The sequence below is a fragment of the Diorhabda carinulata genome, chromosome 5 (assembly GCF_026250575.1).
Source record: "Diorhabda carinulata isolate Delta chromosome 5, icDioCari1.1, whole genome shotgun sequence".
Lineage (NCBI taxonomy): Eukaryota > Metazoa > Arthropoda > Insecta > Coleoptera > Chrysomelidae > Diorhabda > Diorhabda carinulata.
Window position 1 is genome coordinate 30,998,832 of NC_079464.1, and position 20,096 is coordinate 31,018,927.

Below are 20,096 nucleotides of genomic sequence, written 5' to 3' on the forward strand. Positions count from 1 at the left end.
AAATTTGAAAGAAACGTTTGAATAAGTCAGTTGTCAATGTCATCGCCAGGTGTGGTGCTGTGAAGATTTGTGATGGTTTTAATTTTCGAAAATGTTTATTAACGATGTTAACAAAAAAGAGGAAATTAGAAACATAGCAATAAAAAATTTACGTAAATTAGATGTTAAACAGCGAATAAAATGTTTTAGGCCGTCTACACAGGTAAAATATTAAATTTCCCATTCATAATAATCATTTAATAATTTACTTTTGTAGACAATAAAAACAAAAAAACTTTTTAAAGTCCCACTCGCGAATCTCGAAAATGAGACTGTTACTCTTAGAAATGGCCAACAATTGGTTATACCTAAAAGGCTGTACGAAATGTGTTCATTTATATTATCAAATGTAGATACTGAAGGTATATTTCGAAAAGAAGGCTCCCGATCTAGACAGAATGAAATAAAAGTACGTTAAAATCAAATAATTATTAAATTTTATCATAATTTAACGTTCTCTTCTAGTTATTACTCGATAGGGGATGTATGTTGGGTATAGATCACCACGTAATAGACGTGGCTGTGGTATTAAAATGTTTTTTGAGAGAATTACCCGAACCTTTAATCCCTTTTTCATTTCACGAATTATTCTTAAGATGTTCTATAATAGAAAAAAAAATCGAAGCAATTTTGTTAGCTTGCCTTTTAGTACCAACAGAGCATTTGAACGTACTTACTTTTCTCATGCAGGTAAGACTTTAAAAAAATTTTACACTTATTTTATTATAACTATAAGTAATTTTTGTTTTAGTTTTTTAATGAAATTGCCCTTCACGCTAAATCCAACAAAATGAATTCCTACAACTTATCTCTTTTAATTTCACCAAATATATTTCCTTTGAATGAAAAAATGGTCCCGAAAAATCAACTAATGATAAAAAAAACATGCGAAATAACTAAAGTAGGTTTCTAGAGGTTCTAATTCATTATGATAATTAATAAATGAATATTTCTAGATAATGATTGAAAATGCTAATAAAATAGGTTTGATTCCGGATTCTATTTTGGAACAAGTTGGAAATTTACAACCTGGAGAACTGGCAGTTAAAACTAAAGTTAAAAGAAGACGTAGTGCATCATTAACAAGTAAGTAATCATATTATCACCTCAAATATTGTTTAAAAATGGATATTTAATAAAAAAAATTATTTTTAATTTACAGTTAATATTTTAACTTTAGCACTTCTTCTTATAGCATTCTATTCCATATTTAAAACATACAAGGGAAGTTTGGATGGTTGTATTGATTAAATCTTTGATTTCATTGTATTATATTCATATTACCAATTTTTACATCTTTAAAATGTGAAAATATCTACTATAAATCAGTGTATAAATTTTTTTGTCATTACATTCTTAAATAGCCAAAATTCTTGAATCCCCCTCGTAAATTTTCAAAACACGATTCCTATTTTGTACAATATTCATTTTACCGTTGATACCTAACCAAAAATAATTGAAAAAGACAATTTCCCACAACTTTAGACACCAATTTTCATGTTGATTAAGCGTGTTTCTCATAATAAGAGTCTTTGGGATAATGTGTTTGTACCAGGAAACTAACAGGGTTAAATGGAAACGTGGAAAAGGGCGTACTAAGGTGATTAATACAAGCGCTGGTCTGTTTGTAGCAAGTTTTATACATGGGCATCCAACCGAAACAGTCATAGCTGCCGGAACTCATTTTAATCGATTCATTTCCAGGACATATATATGTGGATGTAATTTGAGATCTAGGTGACCGTTAAGGTAACCTGGTTTAGTTTAGTTAGTGATAGATGGCGATAAAGAGATTAGGGAGGCTCGGAGTGAATAGAAAGACTGTCTTTTACCAGAGAAGTCCCTTTATACCAATGAAAATGGTTTTACTGAGGCGTAATATTGATTTATAATAATTGACAAATACAAGAATTTTGTCAATGCGTGTTAGAGTTTGATTTTGTAACAGTGTACAATTTTCAGAATTGTCATAAATACAGGGGTCGATTCAACATTATTAGGTTAGGTATTTAGTTTTGAGACGTTTTGTATATTATTTGCAATAATAATTGTGGTAATGGTTTTTTTAAACTAAAATATTGTTATAATAGATCAAAAACGTCTTTTCATAGCGGAAATTATTTCTTGAGTGTTGTCGGAAAAGTATGTTAATGAGAAATGAAAAAAAAATTTCAACAGATTGTTTTGGCTCTAAATATCAAGCAAAATATGAAATTTACTCATGAAATAATTTCATTACGACTAGATACACTGAAAAAAATAATGTTAATGTTACAAACCGGCATAAATACGGGGGTCGATTCAAAAGTATTAGGTTAGGTATTTAGTTTTGAGACGTTTTGTATATTATTTGCAATAATAATTGAGATAATGGTTTTTTTAAACGAAAATATTGTTATAATAGATCAAAAACGTCTTTTCATAGCGGAAATTATTTCTTGAGTGTTGTCGGAAAAGTATGTTGATAAAAAATGAAAAAAAAAATTTCAACAGATTGTTTTGGTTCTAAATATCAAGCGAAATATGAAATTTACTCATGAAACAATTTCATTACGACTAGATACACTGAAAAAAATAATGTTAACGTTACAAACCAGCACAAATACGGGGGTCGATTCAAAAGTATTAGGTTAGGTATTTAGTTTTGAGACGTTTTGTATATTATTTGCAATAATAATTGTGGTAATGGTTTTTTTAAACGAAAATATTGTTATAATAGATCAAAAACGTCTTTTCATAGCGGAAATTATGTCTTGAGTGTTGTCGGAAAAGTATGTTAATGAGAAATGAAAAAAAAATTTCAACAGATTGTTTTGGTTGTAAATATCAAGCGAAATATGAAATTTACTCATGAAATAATTTCATTACGACTAGATACACTGAAAAAAATAATGTTAATGTTACAAATCGGCATAAATACGGGGGTCGATTCAAAAGTATTAGGTTAGGTATTTAGTTTTGAGACATTTTGTATATTATTTGCAATAATAATTGAGATAATGGTTTTTTTAAACGAAAATATTGTTATAATAGATCAAAAACGTCTTTTCATAGCGGAAATTATTTCTTGAGTGTTGTCGGAAAAGTATGTTAATGAGAAATGAAAAAAAAATTTCAACAGATTGTTTTGGCTCTAAATATCAAGCAAAATATGAAATTTACTCATGAAACAATTTCATTACGACTAGATACACTGTAAAAAATAATGTTAATGTTACAAACCGGCATAAATACGGGGGTCGATTCAAAAGTATTAGGTTAGGTATTTAGTTTTGAGACGTTTTGTATATTATTTGCAATAATAATTGAGATAATGGTTTTTTTAAACGAAAATATTGTTATAATAGATCAAAAACGTCTTTTCATAGCGGAAATTATTTCTTGAGTGTTGTCGGAAAAGTATGTTGATAAAAAATGAAAAAAAAAATTTCAACAGATTGTTTTGGTTCTAAATATCAAGCGAAATATGAAATTTACTCATGAAACAATTTCATTACGACTAGATACACTGTAAAAAATAATGTTAATGTTACAAACCGGCATAAATACGGGGGTCGATTCAAAAGTATTAGGTTAGGTATTTAGTTTTGAGACGTTTTGTATATTATTTGCAATAATAATTGAGATAATGGTTTTTTTAAACGAAAATATTGTTATAATAGATCAAAAACGTCTTTTCATAGCGGAAATTATTTCTTGAGTGTTGTCGGAAAAGTATGTTGATAAAAAATGAAAAAAAAATTTCACCAGATTGTTTTGGTTCTAAATATCAAGCAAAATATGAAATTTACTCATGAAACAATTTCATTACAACTAGATACACTGAAAAAAATAATGTTAACGTTACAAACCAGCACAAATACGGGGGTCGATTCAAAAGTATTAGGTTAGGTATTTAGTTTTGAGACGTTTTGTATATTATTTGCAATAATAATTGTAGTAATGGTTTTTTTAAACGAAAATATTGTTATAATGGATCAAAAACGTCTTTTCATAGCGGAAATTATGTCTTGAGTGTTGTCGGAAAAGTATGTTGATAAAAAATGAAGAAAAAAAAATTTCACCAGATTGTTTTGGTTCTAAATATCAAGCGAAATATGAAATTTACTCATGAAACAATTTCATTACAACTAGATACACTGAAAAAAATAATGTTAACGTTACAAACCAGCACAAATACGGGGGTCGATTCAAAAGTATTAGGTTAGGTATTTAGTTTTGAGACGTTTTGTATATTATTTGCAATAATAATTGTGGTAATGGTTTTTTACCGTTATAATAGATGAAACAGTGTACACTAAAGCGTTCTTTGTAGCAGAACCATCGCTAGAGTCGCTGTTCTAAGTAGCAGTGCAAAAGAACCAGTTCACCGTGTTTTGCTCGCACTGTGTCTAGAGTAAAAAGGAGTTTAACAACGCGAATATCAATAAAAGTGGTTAATTACAATGTTGTTGTACTAGAATTCTATTTCCAGGAATCTTAAACGGCCTCAAAAAAATAGTCGGCAACAAAAATGACGACAACCAAGCGGTCAATACAGTCACGCCAGATTTACTTCTAACTCCAATACTAACCGTTACAAAAAAGAAGTAAGTACACCGATAACCGTTTATCGAAATAATCGTATTAACGACAAATTTTTTACAGCTCGAACGATCACAAATTTTCGAAACCGAAAATAGAAGCGGGACCCGGCAAAAAACCCCTCCTCCAACGCAGATGGTCCGCCATCACCTCGGTAACGAATATGAAGAGGAAAAAGAGGAATTCGTACGTTTACAAATCGCGCGAGGACAGTTTGAATTCGTCCCAAGAAAATTACGTGCGCGTACCCAAAGTGGAATACGAAGCGATCAAAAACCGAGTCAGCGCGATCGAAAAACGACTGAGTTTGGAATTGGAGAGTGCGGCGAAACGCGAAGCGAACGTCATACAAGACATTCAAACGAAATACGAAAAAACTTTGGGAAACAGCGAACCGCTCAGTCCCGGCACCGACCAATTGGCCAAAAGACTCAGCAGAGAATTGAGGATCAGAAATTGCGATCAGAAGATGATACGCTCGCCCAGCGCTAGAAAAATCGGTAACATTCGAAGGAGATCCAGGGAATTGATGAGGAATAATTCGGTACGACGACAAAATCGATCCAAAAACGACGGCGATGACGCCCGCGTCAATGTCGGTCCGAATAGTTCCGAGGAAATTTCCTCTTCGCCCGGTATCTCGGATAAGAGTTTCTCCAGGCATTCTTCCTTGAGGAAGGAACGGAGGGCGGTTAGGAGGAGCGGAAATTCGACCCCGAAACGAGCGTACGTCAAACAGAAATGTTTCAATTACGATTTACGGCAATTTTCGGAGGTTAATAAGGAAAATAATCCCGTTTGTAATACGCCGGTACCGATGATTAAGAAAACTTTGCCGGTTAAAGGGATACCGAAAAGGATAAGCGGTACTCCGAAGGGAACGGTTAGGAGTACTCCTTTGAGAGTTTTACCGACGACTGATTTCAATTACGTCGATGGTATGTGAAAATATTCCATTTATTCGGAGTTATTTTTTTTTTTTAATTAGACCAAAACCGAAAGTAGATTCGATTTTTTCAAGATTTTCAATAGTCCAGTGTTGGAAAAAGGGAATTTTTCTTTGGTGTGTACATTTGGATCGATCCTCGTACTCAATATAATCGATTTTCCCATAATTTCAACTGTTTTTGACCGAGAAATTGCGTCGTTACTCCCGGTACTTTGTTTTTCATCTTCTACATCTCTAATTGATGCCATAACCTGAAGTATGAGTTTTGGATGGACCCCTGTACTATTGATAGTCGATTTTTCCCTAATTTTAACCTAAAGAATTTAGAAATGTTACATTTTATACCATCAAACTGTCTAAACAAGGACTTTTCGCATTAAATACTTTTGGTTCGACCCTCGTACTCATTATAATCGATTTTTCCATAATTTCATCTGTTTTTCAACGATTTTTGACCGAGAAATTGCCGTCGTTACACCCTGTACTTTATTTTTAATCTTCTACATCTCTAATTGATGCGATAACCTGAAGTGTAAGTGTCTAAAAGAAGATTTTTCTCTTTAATAACTTTTGGATGGACCCCTGTACTATTGATAGTCCATTTTTCCATAATTTCAACTTCAAGGTTTTAGAAATGTTACATTTTATACCATCAAATTGTCTAAACAAGGACTTTGTTCATTAAATACTTTTGGATCGACCCTCGTACTCATTATAATCGATTTTTCCATAATTTCATCTGTTTTTCAACGATTTTTGACCGAGAAATTGCCGTCGTTACATTCCTGTACTTTGTTTTTCATCTTCTACATCTCTAATTGATGCTATAACCTGAAGTGTAAGTGTCTAAAAGAAGATTTTTCTCTTTAATAACTTTTGGATGGACCCCTGTACTATTGATAGTCCATTTTTCCCTAATTTTAACGTCAAGGTTTTAGAAATGTTACATTTTATACCATCAAATTGTCTAAACAAGGACTTTGTTCATTAAATACTTTTGGATCGACCCTCGTACTCATTATAATCGATTTTTCCATAATTTCATCTGTTTTTCAACGATTTTTGACCGAGAAATTGCGTCGTTACATTCCTGTACTTTGTTTTTCATCTTCTACATCTCTAATTGATGCTATAACCTGAAGTGTAAGTGTCTAAAAGAAGATTTTTCTCTTTAATAACTTTTGGATGGACCCCTGTACTATTGATAGTCCATTTTTCCATAATTTCAACTTCAAGGTTTTAGAAATGTTACATTTTATACCATCAAATTGTCTAAACAAGGACTTTTCGCATTAAATACTTTTGGTTCGACCCTCGTACTCATTATAATCGATTTTTCCATAATTTCAACTGTTTTTCAACGATTTTTGACCGAGAAATTGAGTCGTTACATTCCTGTACTTTGTTTTTCATCTTCTACATCTCTAATTGATGCTATAACCTGAAATGTAAATGTCTAAAAGAAGATTTTTCTCATTAATAACTTTTGGATCGACCCCTGTACTATTGATAGTCCATTTTTCCCTAATTTTAACGTCAAGGTTTTAGAAATGTTACATTTTATACCATCAAATTGTCTAAACAAGGACTTTGTTCATTAAATACTTTTGGATCGACCCTCGTACTCATTATAATCGATTTTTCCATAATTTCATCTGTTTTTCAACGATTTTTGACCGAGAAATTGCCGTCGTTACACCCTGTACTTTGTTTTTAATCTTCTACATCTCTAATTGATGCGATAACCTGAAGTGTAAGTGTCTAAAAGAAGATTTTTCTCTTTAATAACTTTTGGATCGACCCCTGTACTATTGATAGTCCATTTTTCCATAATTTTAACGTCAAGGTTTTAGAAATGTTACATTTTATACTATCAAACTGTCTAAATAAGGACTTTTCGGATTTAATACTTTTCGATCTACCCTTGTACTTATAACATTCGATTTGTGTTTAATCGGAGTTGTTTTTAATTGTAAAAATGCATTCGTACTTACAGTAGTACATCGATAAGCTAAAGAATTTGTGTATAAAAAAAATATTTTTCTCTTTGATTACTTTTGGATTTGCCCTTGTATTTATGACAATCGTTTTATATCAAATTTTATCTCTTTTTAAACGATTTTAAACTCTATAATTGTCTCAAAAAGCTAATTTTTCCACTGAACACTTTTGGATCGATCCTTGTATTTATGACATTTGGTTCTTGTCCAGTTTTAACTGATTTCAAATGGTTTTTAACTGACAAATTGCATTCTTACTTCCAGAAGTTTTTCTTAATCTTCTCCACCTATAATAAGTTGAAGGATAACTGTCTAAAAGACGATTTTTCTCATTAAATACTTCTGGACCGACCCTTGTATTTATTACATTCGGTGTTTCTTCAAATTTTTACTGACATTAGTTTCTTTTTGATCCTCTCAAGTCTGTAATTCATTTGATGAGTTCTTTGATAATTTGAAATTTTTCTTCAGATTAATCTGATTTGATTATATCGACTCCACAATTAACTAATTTTCTACTTAGTATTTTTCAACTATTCCTCACAAAAATTATCAATATATTACAGTAACTGTAGCACTGAACACACTGTTTACACCACCACTACACCAACACTCACAATTACACCATGTGATACACATTTCGATAACAAAGTTCCAAAAATTCCAACTTAGTAACGGTAGTTATTTTTCCTGATGTTGAAACAAGGTTTTCTTTTTTACTAGGTGATAAAAAATTTTAATATCAATTAATTCGTCCAATCCATTGGTTGCCACAAATTTCAGTGGTACCAAGAATACTTTTGACACTGTCTTCCTTTATCTTTTATAATTGTTAAAAACTTTTGCCTTCTTGTGACTGATTCATCAGTACTCACCATTGATTAACGTAACTCAATTTTTCCATTCCAAGAATCACAATTAATTTTTCAAACGTTCAAAATGTTTCTTAAGGAAATAAACTATTCAATATTGAATAATGTGCTCAAACTAGTTATTAATTGAATATGAAATTACGAAAAATAATTTTTTTCTTGTAGTTTTTAAACTATTTTCATTTTTGTTATGATTTACTTCTTATATATTACTTTTGAACACTGTTGATACATGCACGTATTTCAATTAAATAATTTTGAAAACTATATTTTATTTCCTTCTTTATCATCCCTTATTTATTCCCTATTTATCCCTTATATAATATCGAAATGATATTGAATACACGAAAAAAAATTATTTTTGAAAATTTTAAAATGAGCTGAATTTATATGCTTCTTTCTAACCTTTTTACGGAGTTCAATATAAGGTAAGTGCGCCAGAACCAGGCAATGCACCTTTAGCCGATACTTTTTAGCTTCATCCTCAAAATTAATAAAACTATCCCCTTCGTGTATTTATCGCGTTAAATAACTGACTTTTCACCATTTAGTAGAGTAAACTTTGGTGTAATAACCCTTAAACAGCATGACTTGAAATCAAATAATTATTATGATAATTGAAACAAATATAAATTCGGATTATTATTATTACATATCCTTAAATATACCAATACAAACTTAAATTACAGTTTCACAATTACTTCAAATTTAAAATGAACTTTCTAAAATTATACGTAAAAATAACATGAAGTTGAAACGAACATAGATAACATTTAAGTACGGAGGAACGACTTATAATTTGGCCTTTTTTGGAAAAAGCCAACTTACATTATTAGGCTCAATTTTACAAATAAAGTTCTAACCTCAAACATCACTGTAAGCCACAGATACCGTTTTTTTTTTTCGCATTTTATAGATAACGTTTACCGACGTAGTTTAAACTAACCTAAACTCCACGATTATTAATATTGTCGACGCTTCGAGAAAATAAGTTATTCGCTCTATTATATTGTTTGAATTTGTTGTTGGCGTGCTATGTTTATTTTATTTACTTTTACTCGAACAATATCGAAATTATTTAAATAAGAACTGTTATTTACTGAATTTTACAAGTGAAGTTTAATCGAAAACGTCAGTTTAAACTGTGACCCATAAAATACAGCAACTTTGCTTATTCTTAGTTTGAACTATAGTTTAATTTCCAGTTGTTAAATTGCACTTTCATCTTTATAACTGTCCATCGATAAATTCACGGCTCGGTTTCGGTAGCTAACTAATTACGTCACATCTATCGAGACCATTATTATAAAACTAGAAGATTTGTACACATGGCTAACATTTAAATTATTTTTGCTGAAATTTGCAGAAAAAAAAATAATAAAAAATGGTCCATATTTCCAAAATGGAAGACTTTCTTAACATTCACAAAGATCAGTTAGTGTCCTCGGGGATTCCAAAATACTTGTGGAGAACTTTATATATAAAATTAATGAATGAAACTTTTGATGCCAGCTCCGCTTTTGATTTATTACGAATTGAAGATGATAGCGATGGAGGAGAAGACGTTATCCAATCAAGGTTAATTCTTCAAGCAACAAGACATATAAAAGTTACAGAATCTGAACATATATATCTCATTGATCACGCATGGACCTACAGAATCCAAGATGCAAGAAATCAACTTTTATCGCACACCGGTCTTAGAGAAAGACTTTGCGACGTATTTGGTTTGGATACCAGTCAAGATAAACATGAAATCGTCGATCAACTCTTCAATCTTATGTGGAAAATAAATAATTATTACTCCATTCGTAATACTGTTAATGTGGAAGATAGTTTGCCAGTTTGGTATATAATGGATGAAGTCGGGACTGCTGTAACACATAGTGATAAACCAAATTGTAGAATTGTACCTTTTGTGTATATAAATGAAAAAATTACATATTCATTACTATTTCCTATAACAGATATTGAAGAAGATGATATAATATGTAGAGATTATGCGGAAGGTGTACAAGATTCAAGTAGAAAAGAAGCTATTTTATTACCATGGGTACATAAATCGTTTGAAGATTTTAGTATAACCCCTCCGGTACCTTCAAAAGAATATTTTCTTAGCGGTCATAGTGAAGAAAGTTTACCAAATCTAGATAATTTACAAAACAAAAAAAATGTAAGTGATGTCTTGAAAGTGTATTCTCAGTATAGCTTAGTTACTTCACATTTACATAGCAATAGATTTCAAATAGTAGATAATGAAGATGATACTGATATTATGTGGTTTACGGAGCATTTTAAAGATTTTAATAAGTTAAGTGAAACCCCTCACAAATTTATTAATCAATTTCCATTCGAATACGTTTTAACAGTAAAAGATCTGTTATGTATAACTTGTAGAAGAAAAACCGATCAAAACTGGTTACCAATAACTTACAATTTATTAACAGAACTTCCAAACTTTTTAAGCTACTACCAAAAAAGGGAATCGGACGGTATGGAAAACTATTGGATAGTAAAACCTTACAATCTTGCCAGAAGCTTAGATATGCATATAACAGATAATATAGATTATATTTTAAGAATTTCTATAACAGGTCCGAAAATAGTTCAAAAATATATAACAAATCCAGTGTTATTTTACAGACCTGAATGTGAAGGTACTGTTAAATTCGATATTAGGTACGTTATATTACTCAAAAGTGTAGAACCGCTTCAATGTTTTGTTTACAAAAACTTCTTTCTAAGATTTGCAAATAAACCTTTCGAGTTGAACGAATTTGAAGATTACGAAAAGCATTTTACTGTTATGAACTATACTGAAAACGTTCAATTGAAACACATGAAATGTAACGATTTCATATTAAATTGGAAAATTCAATATCCAGATAATGATTGGAACAAAGTGGAACAATCCATATTTAAAATGTTGAAGGAAGTATTAGAATGTGCTATTATTGAAAAACCTCCTTGTGGAATAGCACACAGTCCTCAATCGAGGTCTCTGTACGCTGTTGATCTTATGTTGGAGTGGACGGAAGACAAAGAAATTCAGCCGAAAATTTTAGAAGTTAACTTCGTTCCTGATTGTGCTAGGGCCTGCGACTATTACCCAGATTTTTATGATGATATTTTTGGGGTTTTATTTTTGGATCGTAAATGTGATACTATATTACCTTTATAAATTATATTTTGTTTCATAAATATTAACATTTTTTTGAGATACATGTTGTGTTTTTCTTAAATCATCCTATTTGTGTAATTTTTTTATTTAAATATTTGTTTTTGAGGTAGATTCATGAAAAAAAACTTTCTGACATATTTAAAATAAATTTCCTTTAAATCTCTTTAGATTTTTTCATATTGATGAAACTCTTTTGAGAGAATGCTGTCCTATTTGAATTTTCAAATCTTTTCAGGGCATTTATCCATCTTGTTGATTGATTTCCTCTGCTTTCTACAGCTTTATATCACATTGAAGTTTTATATTTCTTCAGGATTTATAATCATCTTTTCAAATGTATGCCTCTGCTTCTTACAGCTTCAAATCTCTTCAGGTCATCTTGTTAAATGTCTGTCTTTCCTCCTTACAGCTCCCATTTATGTTTCAAATTTCTGCAGTACTTGGAGCATTTTTTAAAATGTATGCCTCTGCTTATTACAGCTTCCGTTCAAGTTTCAAATTTCTTCACATCTTCTTGCCATATTTTCAGAGAGTAACTTCTGATTCTTACAGCTCTATGTTCCATTTTAAGTTTTAAATTTTTTCAGGTCTTCTGAGATCATTTCAGGTTGCTACTCCAGCATTTTATTCATCAAACTATTTCTTCTTAGCCTTTCACGACACTATTACATGAAAACTAAAGATTTTGAAATGTTTTATTGCAAAACTAACAATAAAATTCAAAGTTTTTAATGGTTTATAATTATTTTACAATTATAATATTAAATTCTAGTTTTTATTTAATATATACATGTATATAATTAAAATTAATGCTGAAAAAAAGCTTATTTAAAAATATATCTTTTGATGTATAAAATTGAATATTAGTTAAATTTTTCAGTACTTTCTGTTCCATCATCAACAATAACAAAAATTTGACCCAATTCATCGTAAGTATAAGTTCTTTTGAGGAATGTATCGAGTAATTTAATTCCTGAAATAGTTCTTAGTCCTGGTAATAAAGGTATACATTTAAATTCTAAAACGGTATGTGACAAAGGTAGCAAAGGTTCTAATTTCCGACCAGATATATCACACCAAGCAATACCCTCAATATTTTCCAAATAAATCATTAAATCCACAGTCCGTTCACTACAACATAACATTAATAAAAAAATAATTGTGATAGATGAATATGAACCTACCAATTATTGATAAGTTTACATTTGAATGTGAATAATTTTTCTAAGGATACAAAATTAGGAAGTTCTATTATAGTCATACGGATATCACCATACTCGGGGCTCTAAAAGATAAAAAAAAAGTAGTGTAACATAATTTCCATATAGAAGTTTTTTACCATTCTTTGTAATTGACTAGTTTGTAACCTGCCCCGTTCCCCCAAATTAGACCTCCAAACAATATCCAATTTACCAATATTTGTTGCTCCACTTAATAATCTTAAATCAGACGCTAATTTTTCATTTGGAGTTAAACAATATAGAAACTGACAAATTGCTTGCGGTTTAAGCATTGTCATTTTACCAAAAATACTGTCACCTTTCGTATCTGAATTCAAAGATGTCACTAAAACAATTTCCTAGGTTCTATAACCATCATTAATATTCATACAATTACGATAGATATGAATCAGGTAGTTGTAGTAAATAATATGTTCGATAATCCTAGAAAGGAATCTAATTTCATGAGTTTTATTAATCCTATATTAATAATTGATTAAATCAATATAATCTCCTCACCATTGAATAAATGTGATGCATCGAGAGCAACTTTTTCAAGACAAATAGGACCGGCAGTTATATTTTGTACTTGAGCTTCTAAATACACATCATCATTTTCAGCATTATACAACTTCGTTTTAACATCTAATGGTTTTAAAACCATAATTTTAAAAAACTTCCTGAATGACATAGGTGTTCCTGTTGCTGTTTGATATGTAACTTCACAAATTAATCTACATATAAATTAAAAGTTCAAAATATATTATTTAGAACACGTTTTTTATTAGAGACTCACATATGCGTTCCAATTTCTTTAACTTCATGATGTATAACAATATCTACAGTCTTATCAGGTGGAAGCTGAGGAGTTGGAGGGTTAGAAGACAGAGATATTCTTTGAACACTCGTTTGCAAGTCAACCTAGTTAAAATTATTGATATTAATTGAAATACAACATTTTTTAATTTACCTTAACCATTATATTGTTCACAGGTTTATTATCTTCACTATACACACAAATGTAACTAGAAAATGTTTCCCCCAAGTATATATTAACAGGTGTTTGTGGTAGTAGTAAAAACTGTCCTGCACATAGTGTCTCTGTACCTTCTACAGATGTAGGATCTTGTTGTAATGCATTGTTTAATAAATTTCCTGGTAAATCTTTGCTGTCACAGGTAATGGGAAACGGACTTGCTAAAGTAGGTCTTGTTAACCTCATAACTATAATATATTAAAATCTTATTGTAAAGCCTTGAGCGTGTTTAATTTTTACCTTTCAATGATAATAAATGTTCCTCTGATTCCATTTTTTTTTATTTAAGTATAGTTTAGTTTATAATTTTTTTTAGGTTAAATTCTCCTCTTCTATTTGATTCATATTGAGTCGATATGATCTACTATGACTACAATTATTATAGAGGAAATACAATTTCAATTTTTTTACAATTAACATAATTGAGTTAATAAACGATTATTGACTTATTAATACACGCAGTTTATAATATCTACTTTCACTTAAACTGTATTCCTGTTTATTTTTATTATAATTCGTCTATGTTACGTCTATACACGAAATAAGTATGACACAAAATACTTACGTTGGAAGAAGAATGACATATGATCAAGGTAATTGTGACATAATTAAAAACATTAATCTAAGTAAAAAAAGTTTAAAAAGAGAATGCTGACATACGTAGCAAAAAGATCGGTATCTTTTACCCCAAAATTATCGCATAGACTGATTAAATTTAGATACGGGGCTTCTAAACTCGAGCAGTCGCAACCCGAAGCCGCTATGAAACAAAAAGATCGGGGGAATCTTCAACAGCAGCAATCGCAGGTAGAATTGTGGGACTTCCAATTACCCGCTAGGTTTAGAAGGAAAGCCATCGATGAACAAGAAATTGCTATTATAAATAACGGCGGACCTTTGTAAATTATTTATTGAATAGTATCTTAATCTACACATTTTTTTCATGCCATTTAAATTTCTGTAGTCATAATAAAAATTATCAAAGTTAAAATATGTTTACTTTATAAAAATTACAATTTGAAATTATATAAGTTTTTAAAAATGAGTCAGTGATGGTGATCGTGTCCTGAACAACAATGATGAGAATTCACCTTCATCGGAGACTGATGGGGCACTAATCGTTTATTTATTTTACTAAGAATTTCGTAGGGGTAAGATTCCTCTTCATCATCTATAGGAGATGATTCGTCTAATTCATAATTTAGTGCTTTAAAGAACTTTGAAGATTGATTATTTTTTAAAACTGTTAGAACGACTTTTTTCATACTATTCTTAAAAGCTACAAGTTCCAACACCTGCATCATAAATTTACCTAAACCTTTTCTTTGATAAGACGGATCCAATTGTAATTCATAACTAAAAACGCAAATATTCTGCACAAGTCACTCGAAATTGTAAACTTGGACTTACCAATACAATACCTCCTGACCCTCATCTATATCGAACCTAAAATGAGAAAAACCGAGTAAAGTTCCATCTAGACCTTTGGCTACAAGATACCAAGCAGCTTCGTCAAATAATTCCTCGCGCTTCTTGGAATCACACCAACCCCAAGAGCATTGTTCATACTTCAGTTGCATATTTTTCTTAGTCAAGTTGAAACTCCATTCTTTAATAAATTCATCTAAATTCGTAGATTTCTTTGCAAATAATTCCGCTTCTAAACCATTCTTATTAAATTTTCTAAATACGGGGAACGGTTGTAAAGGATCTTCTAATTTGTTAGCTTGGGCAACAACGGCCATAGCTTGACTTATCCGATTTTGTTCCTCTTTTCTTTGCATACGTTTTTCTTTACTTTTAGCACTACTAGCTGCTGTTTTTCTCTGTTAAATATATTAATTAGATACATTATATACAAACATAATGTTAATACATACCCCCATTTTTATATTTGTTTACCAATTGTTTGAATAAAATTAATTAGTAAACATAAAAATAAGCGCGGTAATACGACACCAATACCACCACAAAAAAAATTAGCTGTCGTTCTCATGTCAAGTAGAAAATTCAAGGTTAAACTGTAATGGCCTTGATCATCTAATAAAAGTAAGTTGAAAACGTCGCGTTTTCGGTGGAAAATTTAAATGATCTACAAAAACTTTTGATTTTTATTACTTTTTCTGCGTTAATTCTTCCATGATACGTATTTGATTGTGTAATAGATTCTAGATGTTTAATAATTGTTATTAAAGTCTGATACTAACATTATATTTTTCATAGCCAAAAAAATGACGCTACTCATGAAAATTAATAGTAGGGAGCTAAGGGGAATAAATAATTTTTAAAGTTCAAAAGACGATAGACAAAAGAAACATCCCGTCATTTACTTAATATTCTAACAAAAAGATCATGCCTATAACTCGATCAGTGATCAGTTTACGAATAATCATGAACGTGACTTACGTCAGTTCTGACAATTAGATATGCCAATTGAAACTGACAATAAAGACTGAGCATGTGTAATCGACTTAGGGTATGAAAATAGGGTTTTCATTTGAATTTAATATGAAAATATTTTAAACATGTTTAAAAAAGTTGCTGTGGGAATTTCAGGGGGTGTTGATAGTTCAATAGCGGCGTTGCTTTTGAAAAGAAAAGGTAAATTTTCATTGTTAAAAAACAGGTTTTTCACCATAATGTGATTTAGGATTCAATGTACAGGGTGTATTTATGCAAAATTGGGACATTAGAGACGAAAAGGGAGTTTGCAGCAGCGAAGAAGATTTTAAAGATGCTCAATTTGTATGTAATAAGCTGGGAATTAAGTTAAATCATGTAAATTTTGTGAAACAGTATTGGAATGAAGTGTTTTGGTAAAATATCTATTTGGAGAATAGTTTTTATACATTAATCCGTGGTGCTTTTTAGTGATTTAATTAAAGAATATGAATCGGGTAATACACCGAATCCGGATATTCTGTGTAACAGAAATATAAAATTTAATTATTTCTACAAATATGCAATTGGAGAACTAGGATGTGATGCAATCGCAACCGGTCACTACGCTAATAGTAGTTTTGGACGATTTTTAGAAAAATATGAATCAAATAAAGGTGAATTGTAATAAAATATGATACCGAAAGTATTCAATCAAATGTTTACAGCTGTTAAACTATTGTTGGCAAAAGATAGTAAAAAAGATCAGACTTTCTTCCTTTGTCAAGTGAGGCAAGAGATGTTAAGAAAAACAATGTTTCCATTAGGAAATTTGACGAAATTAGAAGTAAAACAATTGGCAGTAGATAATGATTTAGAAAGAATTGCTTCAAAACCTGAAAGTATGGGTATTTGCTTCATAGGCTCGAGAAACTTTCAAGACTTCATCAAAGAAGTAAGTGAATAAAAGTTGATCTAATTTATAACCAATAATGTATCCAGTATATTCCAGATAAATCAGGGGATTTCGTTGATATAGATACAGGGAAAGTTGTTGGAAAACATGAAGGTATACACAAATGGACTTTAGGACAAAGAACGAGAATATCTGGACTTCCTGTAGCTTATTTCGTGGGAAGGAAATATGTGGAAAATAATATAATATACGTAGCATCCGGTACTGACCACTCTCTTCTCCATAGTGATTTATTTTTCACTGGAGAGCCTCACTGGATCCATTCAGAGCCTTCGGAGTTACAATGTAACTATATTTTGGAATGTAACTTCAAATTTCAGCACACGGAAAATTGGAAACGTTGCCAAATTTGTAAAATCGAAAATGGTTTAGTGGTGAAACTTGATGAGGAAATGAGAGCCTTAACCAATGGACAATATGCAGTGTTTTCAAAAAATGGGGAATGCTTAGGGAGTGCCAAAATTAAAACTACACCAATTTCTAGGTTTTCTTATAATTATGATGTAAATAAATATAAAGAAAAAAGTGAAACTGAAATAATTACAGAGCAAATTTGAAATGTATTTAATTTATCTCATTTTCTCATTGTCCATGTTGTTTTTTTTTTGGTATCTTTGCTACTATAACTTCTATTTTCATCTTATCTCTTTGTACTCCACCAATTTGATTGTTCTCATCTACAGCTTACCTTCCAGTTTAGTAAGTCTATTAAATTCCAGTACCTGTGCCTGTAGGATTCAAAGAAGTTTGGTATTTCCTTCTTTTACCTCTATGTGTGCTCGCAATTTCCAAGCTTTCTAGGACTAGGTGAACCAAAGCTTTATCTTCCTCCCCACAGAATCTTCACTCTGCTTCTTGATGTGGTAGTGTCCTGCAAGGAAGCTAGTGAGAAGGGTAGGTGGATACTTTTTGGTACCAAAAAACTTCTTGGAGAAATTCAGCTTGGAAAGACACCAGTGTAATTATCTATTGGTCTTTTCCTCCTGGTGAGGAGTTTTTACCTTCCTACATAAGCTTTTACTAAATCACATTGAAGTTTAGTTGCTTAGGGATGATGAGTATTCAGTACCAGCCCCAAATACTCGCAACTTCAGCTCATGTGCTGCTTTTTGAATCAACCATATATCATTTCGTGTTAGTTCTTCTCAGTTTTGATAATTTTGTCTCCTTTCTTATTCAACAACTTGGCAACGTTCTTCTGAAAGCTCATTTTCTGCTTCTCTACCAGTTTTTCGATATCCTATCTTGTAGAGGCATTTTCTTACATCAAAGAAAGTCACTTATTATCCTTTCCTGGTGTACCTATTTGCCTCTTGTTTTTTTGATTCACGAGTAACCAAAAAACCCGGATTAAAGAAACTATAATTCTTCTTATGTTCTCTTTCACACTCCCATATCAGCTTTTACTCAATGACTTTGGAGTTCGGGTGCTTAGGGGTGATGAGGATTCAGTACCAGCCTCAAATACTCCAATATAAGCTCATGTGGTGGTTTTTTAACAGCTTCATGGTAGTTCTTATCAGTTTTTGGTAATTTTCAGTCTCTTCGATGAGGAGGGAAAGGGTGTTAAATAATATAGTTTTTAGGGGTGGCTAAAATTAAAAAAAAACGCCAAAGTCCATGCTTTTCTTATAATTATAATACAGACAAATACAAACGATAATAAAATAATTAAGCCCTTTGTTTTTTTGATTCATATTTATCCTTTTTTCTCCTCTTATGTTTGTGTTTCTTAGATGTCTCCTCACTAGAACTACTGCTATAACTTCTACTTTTCTTCTTGGATTTTTTCTTCTTTTTATCTCTCTGAGCACCATCATCTTCATTTTCAACTTTTACATCTTCATTTTCTTTTTTTATAGGATAAATAGGTAAACGTTGAGGTAGTTTAATATCCGCTTCAATTTAGTCTGCGATTGTTTCTCTAAAGTCTCTTGGAGGGCTTTCACTTATTTTCGGTGCAATAGGTTTAGGGGCGCAGCCTTCAATATACAATTGTTTGGTTTCTTCGTCAGTTTTTTTACCTTCTTTAGGTACTTTGTAATCTGATACATGATCTACTCTTATTGTTCTATTTAATAACTTTATACCATTGAAATTATCTACTGCTAATATCGTTGATCTTTGATCTTCGTAACAAATAAAGCAGAATCCTTTAGATTTTCCTGTGTCTTTATCTCTTACAAGATTTATATTCACTACTTCACCATACCTTAAAAACATTCTCGTTCATAACTGGACATATTTGTGCGGTTCTAATTAATGTTTACGTAGTTGAATCCACGTGTATTACTCAATTTTGTCAGTTCACAATTAAATATTAACACAAACTTATGCATTATAGCGTTTTTTAATCTCTAATGAAAATTTGAGCTAATTTTAAATAAAAATTCATAGAATACTCACTGCGAAAAAACACAAACAATATCTCCTTCTGTTAAATCATATGGTAAGCCGCCTACAAAAACCCAAGCACTGTCTTTATACTGATCATGCCAAGAAGTTTTGTTTTTTGTAACCAGTTCATTTTCGCTCAGTTTCAAGACATTTTTCATGTTACTAAAAAATAAATATTAAATATATTGATTATTGAATCTAATGGGGAAAAACTTACGTTAAAGGATTCATTTTTACTTAATATTTTTTATTATAATATTATTATATTTTTGAAATTCAATATGAAAATAAATTCTTCTTCTGTACGCAGCTTCAGAAGTATATGATGTCAGCCAGGTTTTATATAAAATTGTTTAGAATGTTTATTTCGATTTACAATTAATTCGATAATATCTGAGGTTTTTTCATTCTACAAACTTTTGTTATAAAATTGTAACTTGTTCTTCAACAAATCCAAAGTAAT

The 20,096-nt window shown here is 30.7% G+C and overlaps 6 protein-coding genes across 7 annotated transcripts; 3 read left to right on the top strand and 3 right to left on the bottom strand.

The window, feature by feature from the left end:
- Positions 1–38: 38 nt before the first annotated feature.
- On the top strand, positions 39–8,711 carry LOC130894594 (uncharacterized). Its single transcript, XM_057801504.1, has 7 exons — positions 39–202; positions 257–448; positions 505–729; positions 791–940; positions 996–1,125; positions 4,514–4,628; positions 4,687–8,711. Exons 1-7 carry the CDS (start codon positions 92–94, stop codon positions 5,567–5,569), a joined length of 1,806 nt encoding a protein of 601 aa, XP_057657487.1. The 5' UTR covers positions 39–91; the 3' UTR covers positions 5,570–8,711.
- Positions 8,712–9,730: 1,019 nt separating this feature from the next.
- On the top strand, positions 9,731–11,666 carry LOC130894595 (tubulin--tyrosine ligase-like protein 12). Its single transcript, XM_057801505.1, has one exon. It carries the CDS (start codon positions 9,829–9,831, stop codon positions 11,623–11,625), a length of 1,797 nt encoding a protein of 598 aa, XP_057657488.1. The 5' UTR covers positions 9,731–9,828; the 3' UTR covers positions 11,626–11,666.
- A 673-nt stretch (positions 11,667–12,339) lies between these two features.
- Positions 12,340–14,237, bottom strand: LOC130894596 (trafficking protein particle complex subunit 13). Its single transcript, XM_057801506.1, has 7 exons — positions 14,122–14,237; positions 13,816–14,069; positions 13,642–13,766; positions 13,365–13,579; positions 12,965–13,191; positions 12,810–12,910; positions 12,340–12,756 (listed from the first exon to the last, which is right to left on the bottom strand). Exons 1-7 carry the CDS (start codon positions 14,153–14,155, stop codon positions 12,489–12,491), a joined length of 1,224 nt encoding a protein of 407 aa, XP_057657489.1. The 5' UTR covers positions 14,156–14,237; the 3' UTR covers positions 12,340–12,488.
- A 620-nt stretch (positions 14,238–14,857) lies between these two features.
- On the bottom strand, positions 14,858–15,890 carry LOC130894597 (N-alpha-acetyltransferase 40). Of its 2 annotated transcripts, XM_057801508.1 has the most exons (4): positions 15,762–15,890; positions 15,382–15,707; positions 15,292–15,327; positions 14,858–15,237 (listed from the first exon to the last, which is right to left on the bottom strand). In XM_057801508.1, the coding sequence occupies exons 1-4, from the start codon at positions 15,765–15,767 to the stop codon at positions 14,928–14,930; spliced, it is 678 nt and encodes a 225-aa protein (XP_057657491.1). In that variant the 5' UTR covers positions 15,768–15,890; the 3' UTR covers positions 14,858–14,927. The 2 variants fall into 2 exon arrangements, with proteins under 2 accessions (XP_057657491.1, XP_057657490.1); XM_057801507.1 differs by having other exon boundaries at positions 15,292–15,707; positions 15,762–15,887.
- A 413-nt stretch (positions 15,891–16,303) lies between these two features.
- LOC130894598 (mitochondrial tRNA-specific 2-thiouridylase 1) lies at positions 16,304–18,917 on the top strand. The gene is made up of 5 exons (XM_057801509.1): positions 16,304–16,482; positions 16,532–16,697; positions 16,753–16,937; positions 16,989–17,215; positions 17,263–18,917. Exons 1-5 carry the CDS (start codon positions 16,407–16,409, stop codon positions 17,791–17,793), a joined length of 1,185 nt encoding a protein of 394 aa, XP_057657492.1. The 5' UTR covers positions 16,304–16,406; the 3' UTR covers positions 17,794–18,917.
- LOC130894600 (RNA-binding motif protein, X-linked 2-like) lies at positions 18,861–20,083 on the bottom strand. The gene is given in 3 exon segments (XM_057801510.1): positions 18,861–19,448; positions 19,643–19,795; positions 19,851–20,083. Coding segments are annotated over 3 exon segments (708 nt in total). The 5' UTR covers positions 19,865–20,083; the 3' UTR covers positions 18,861–18,907.
- Between the last annotated feature and the right edge of the window lie 13 nt (positions 20,084–20,096).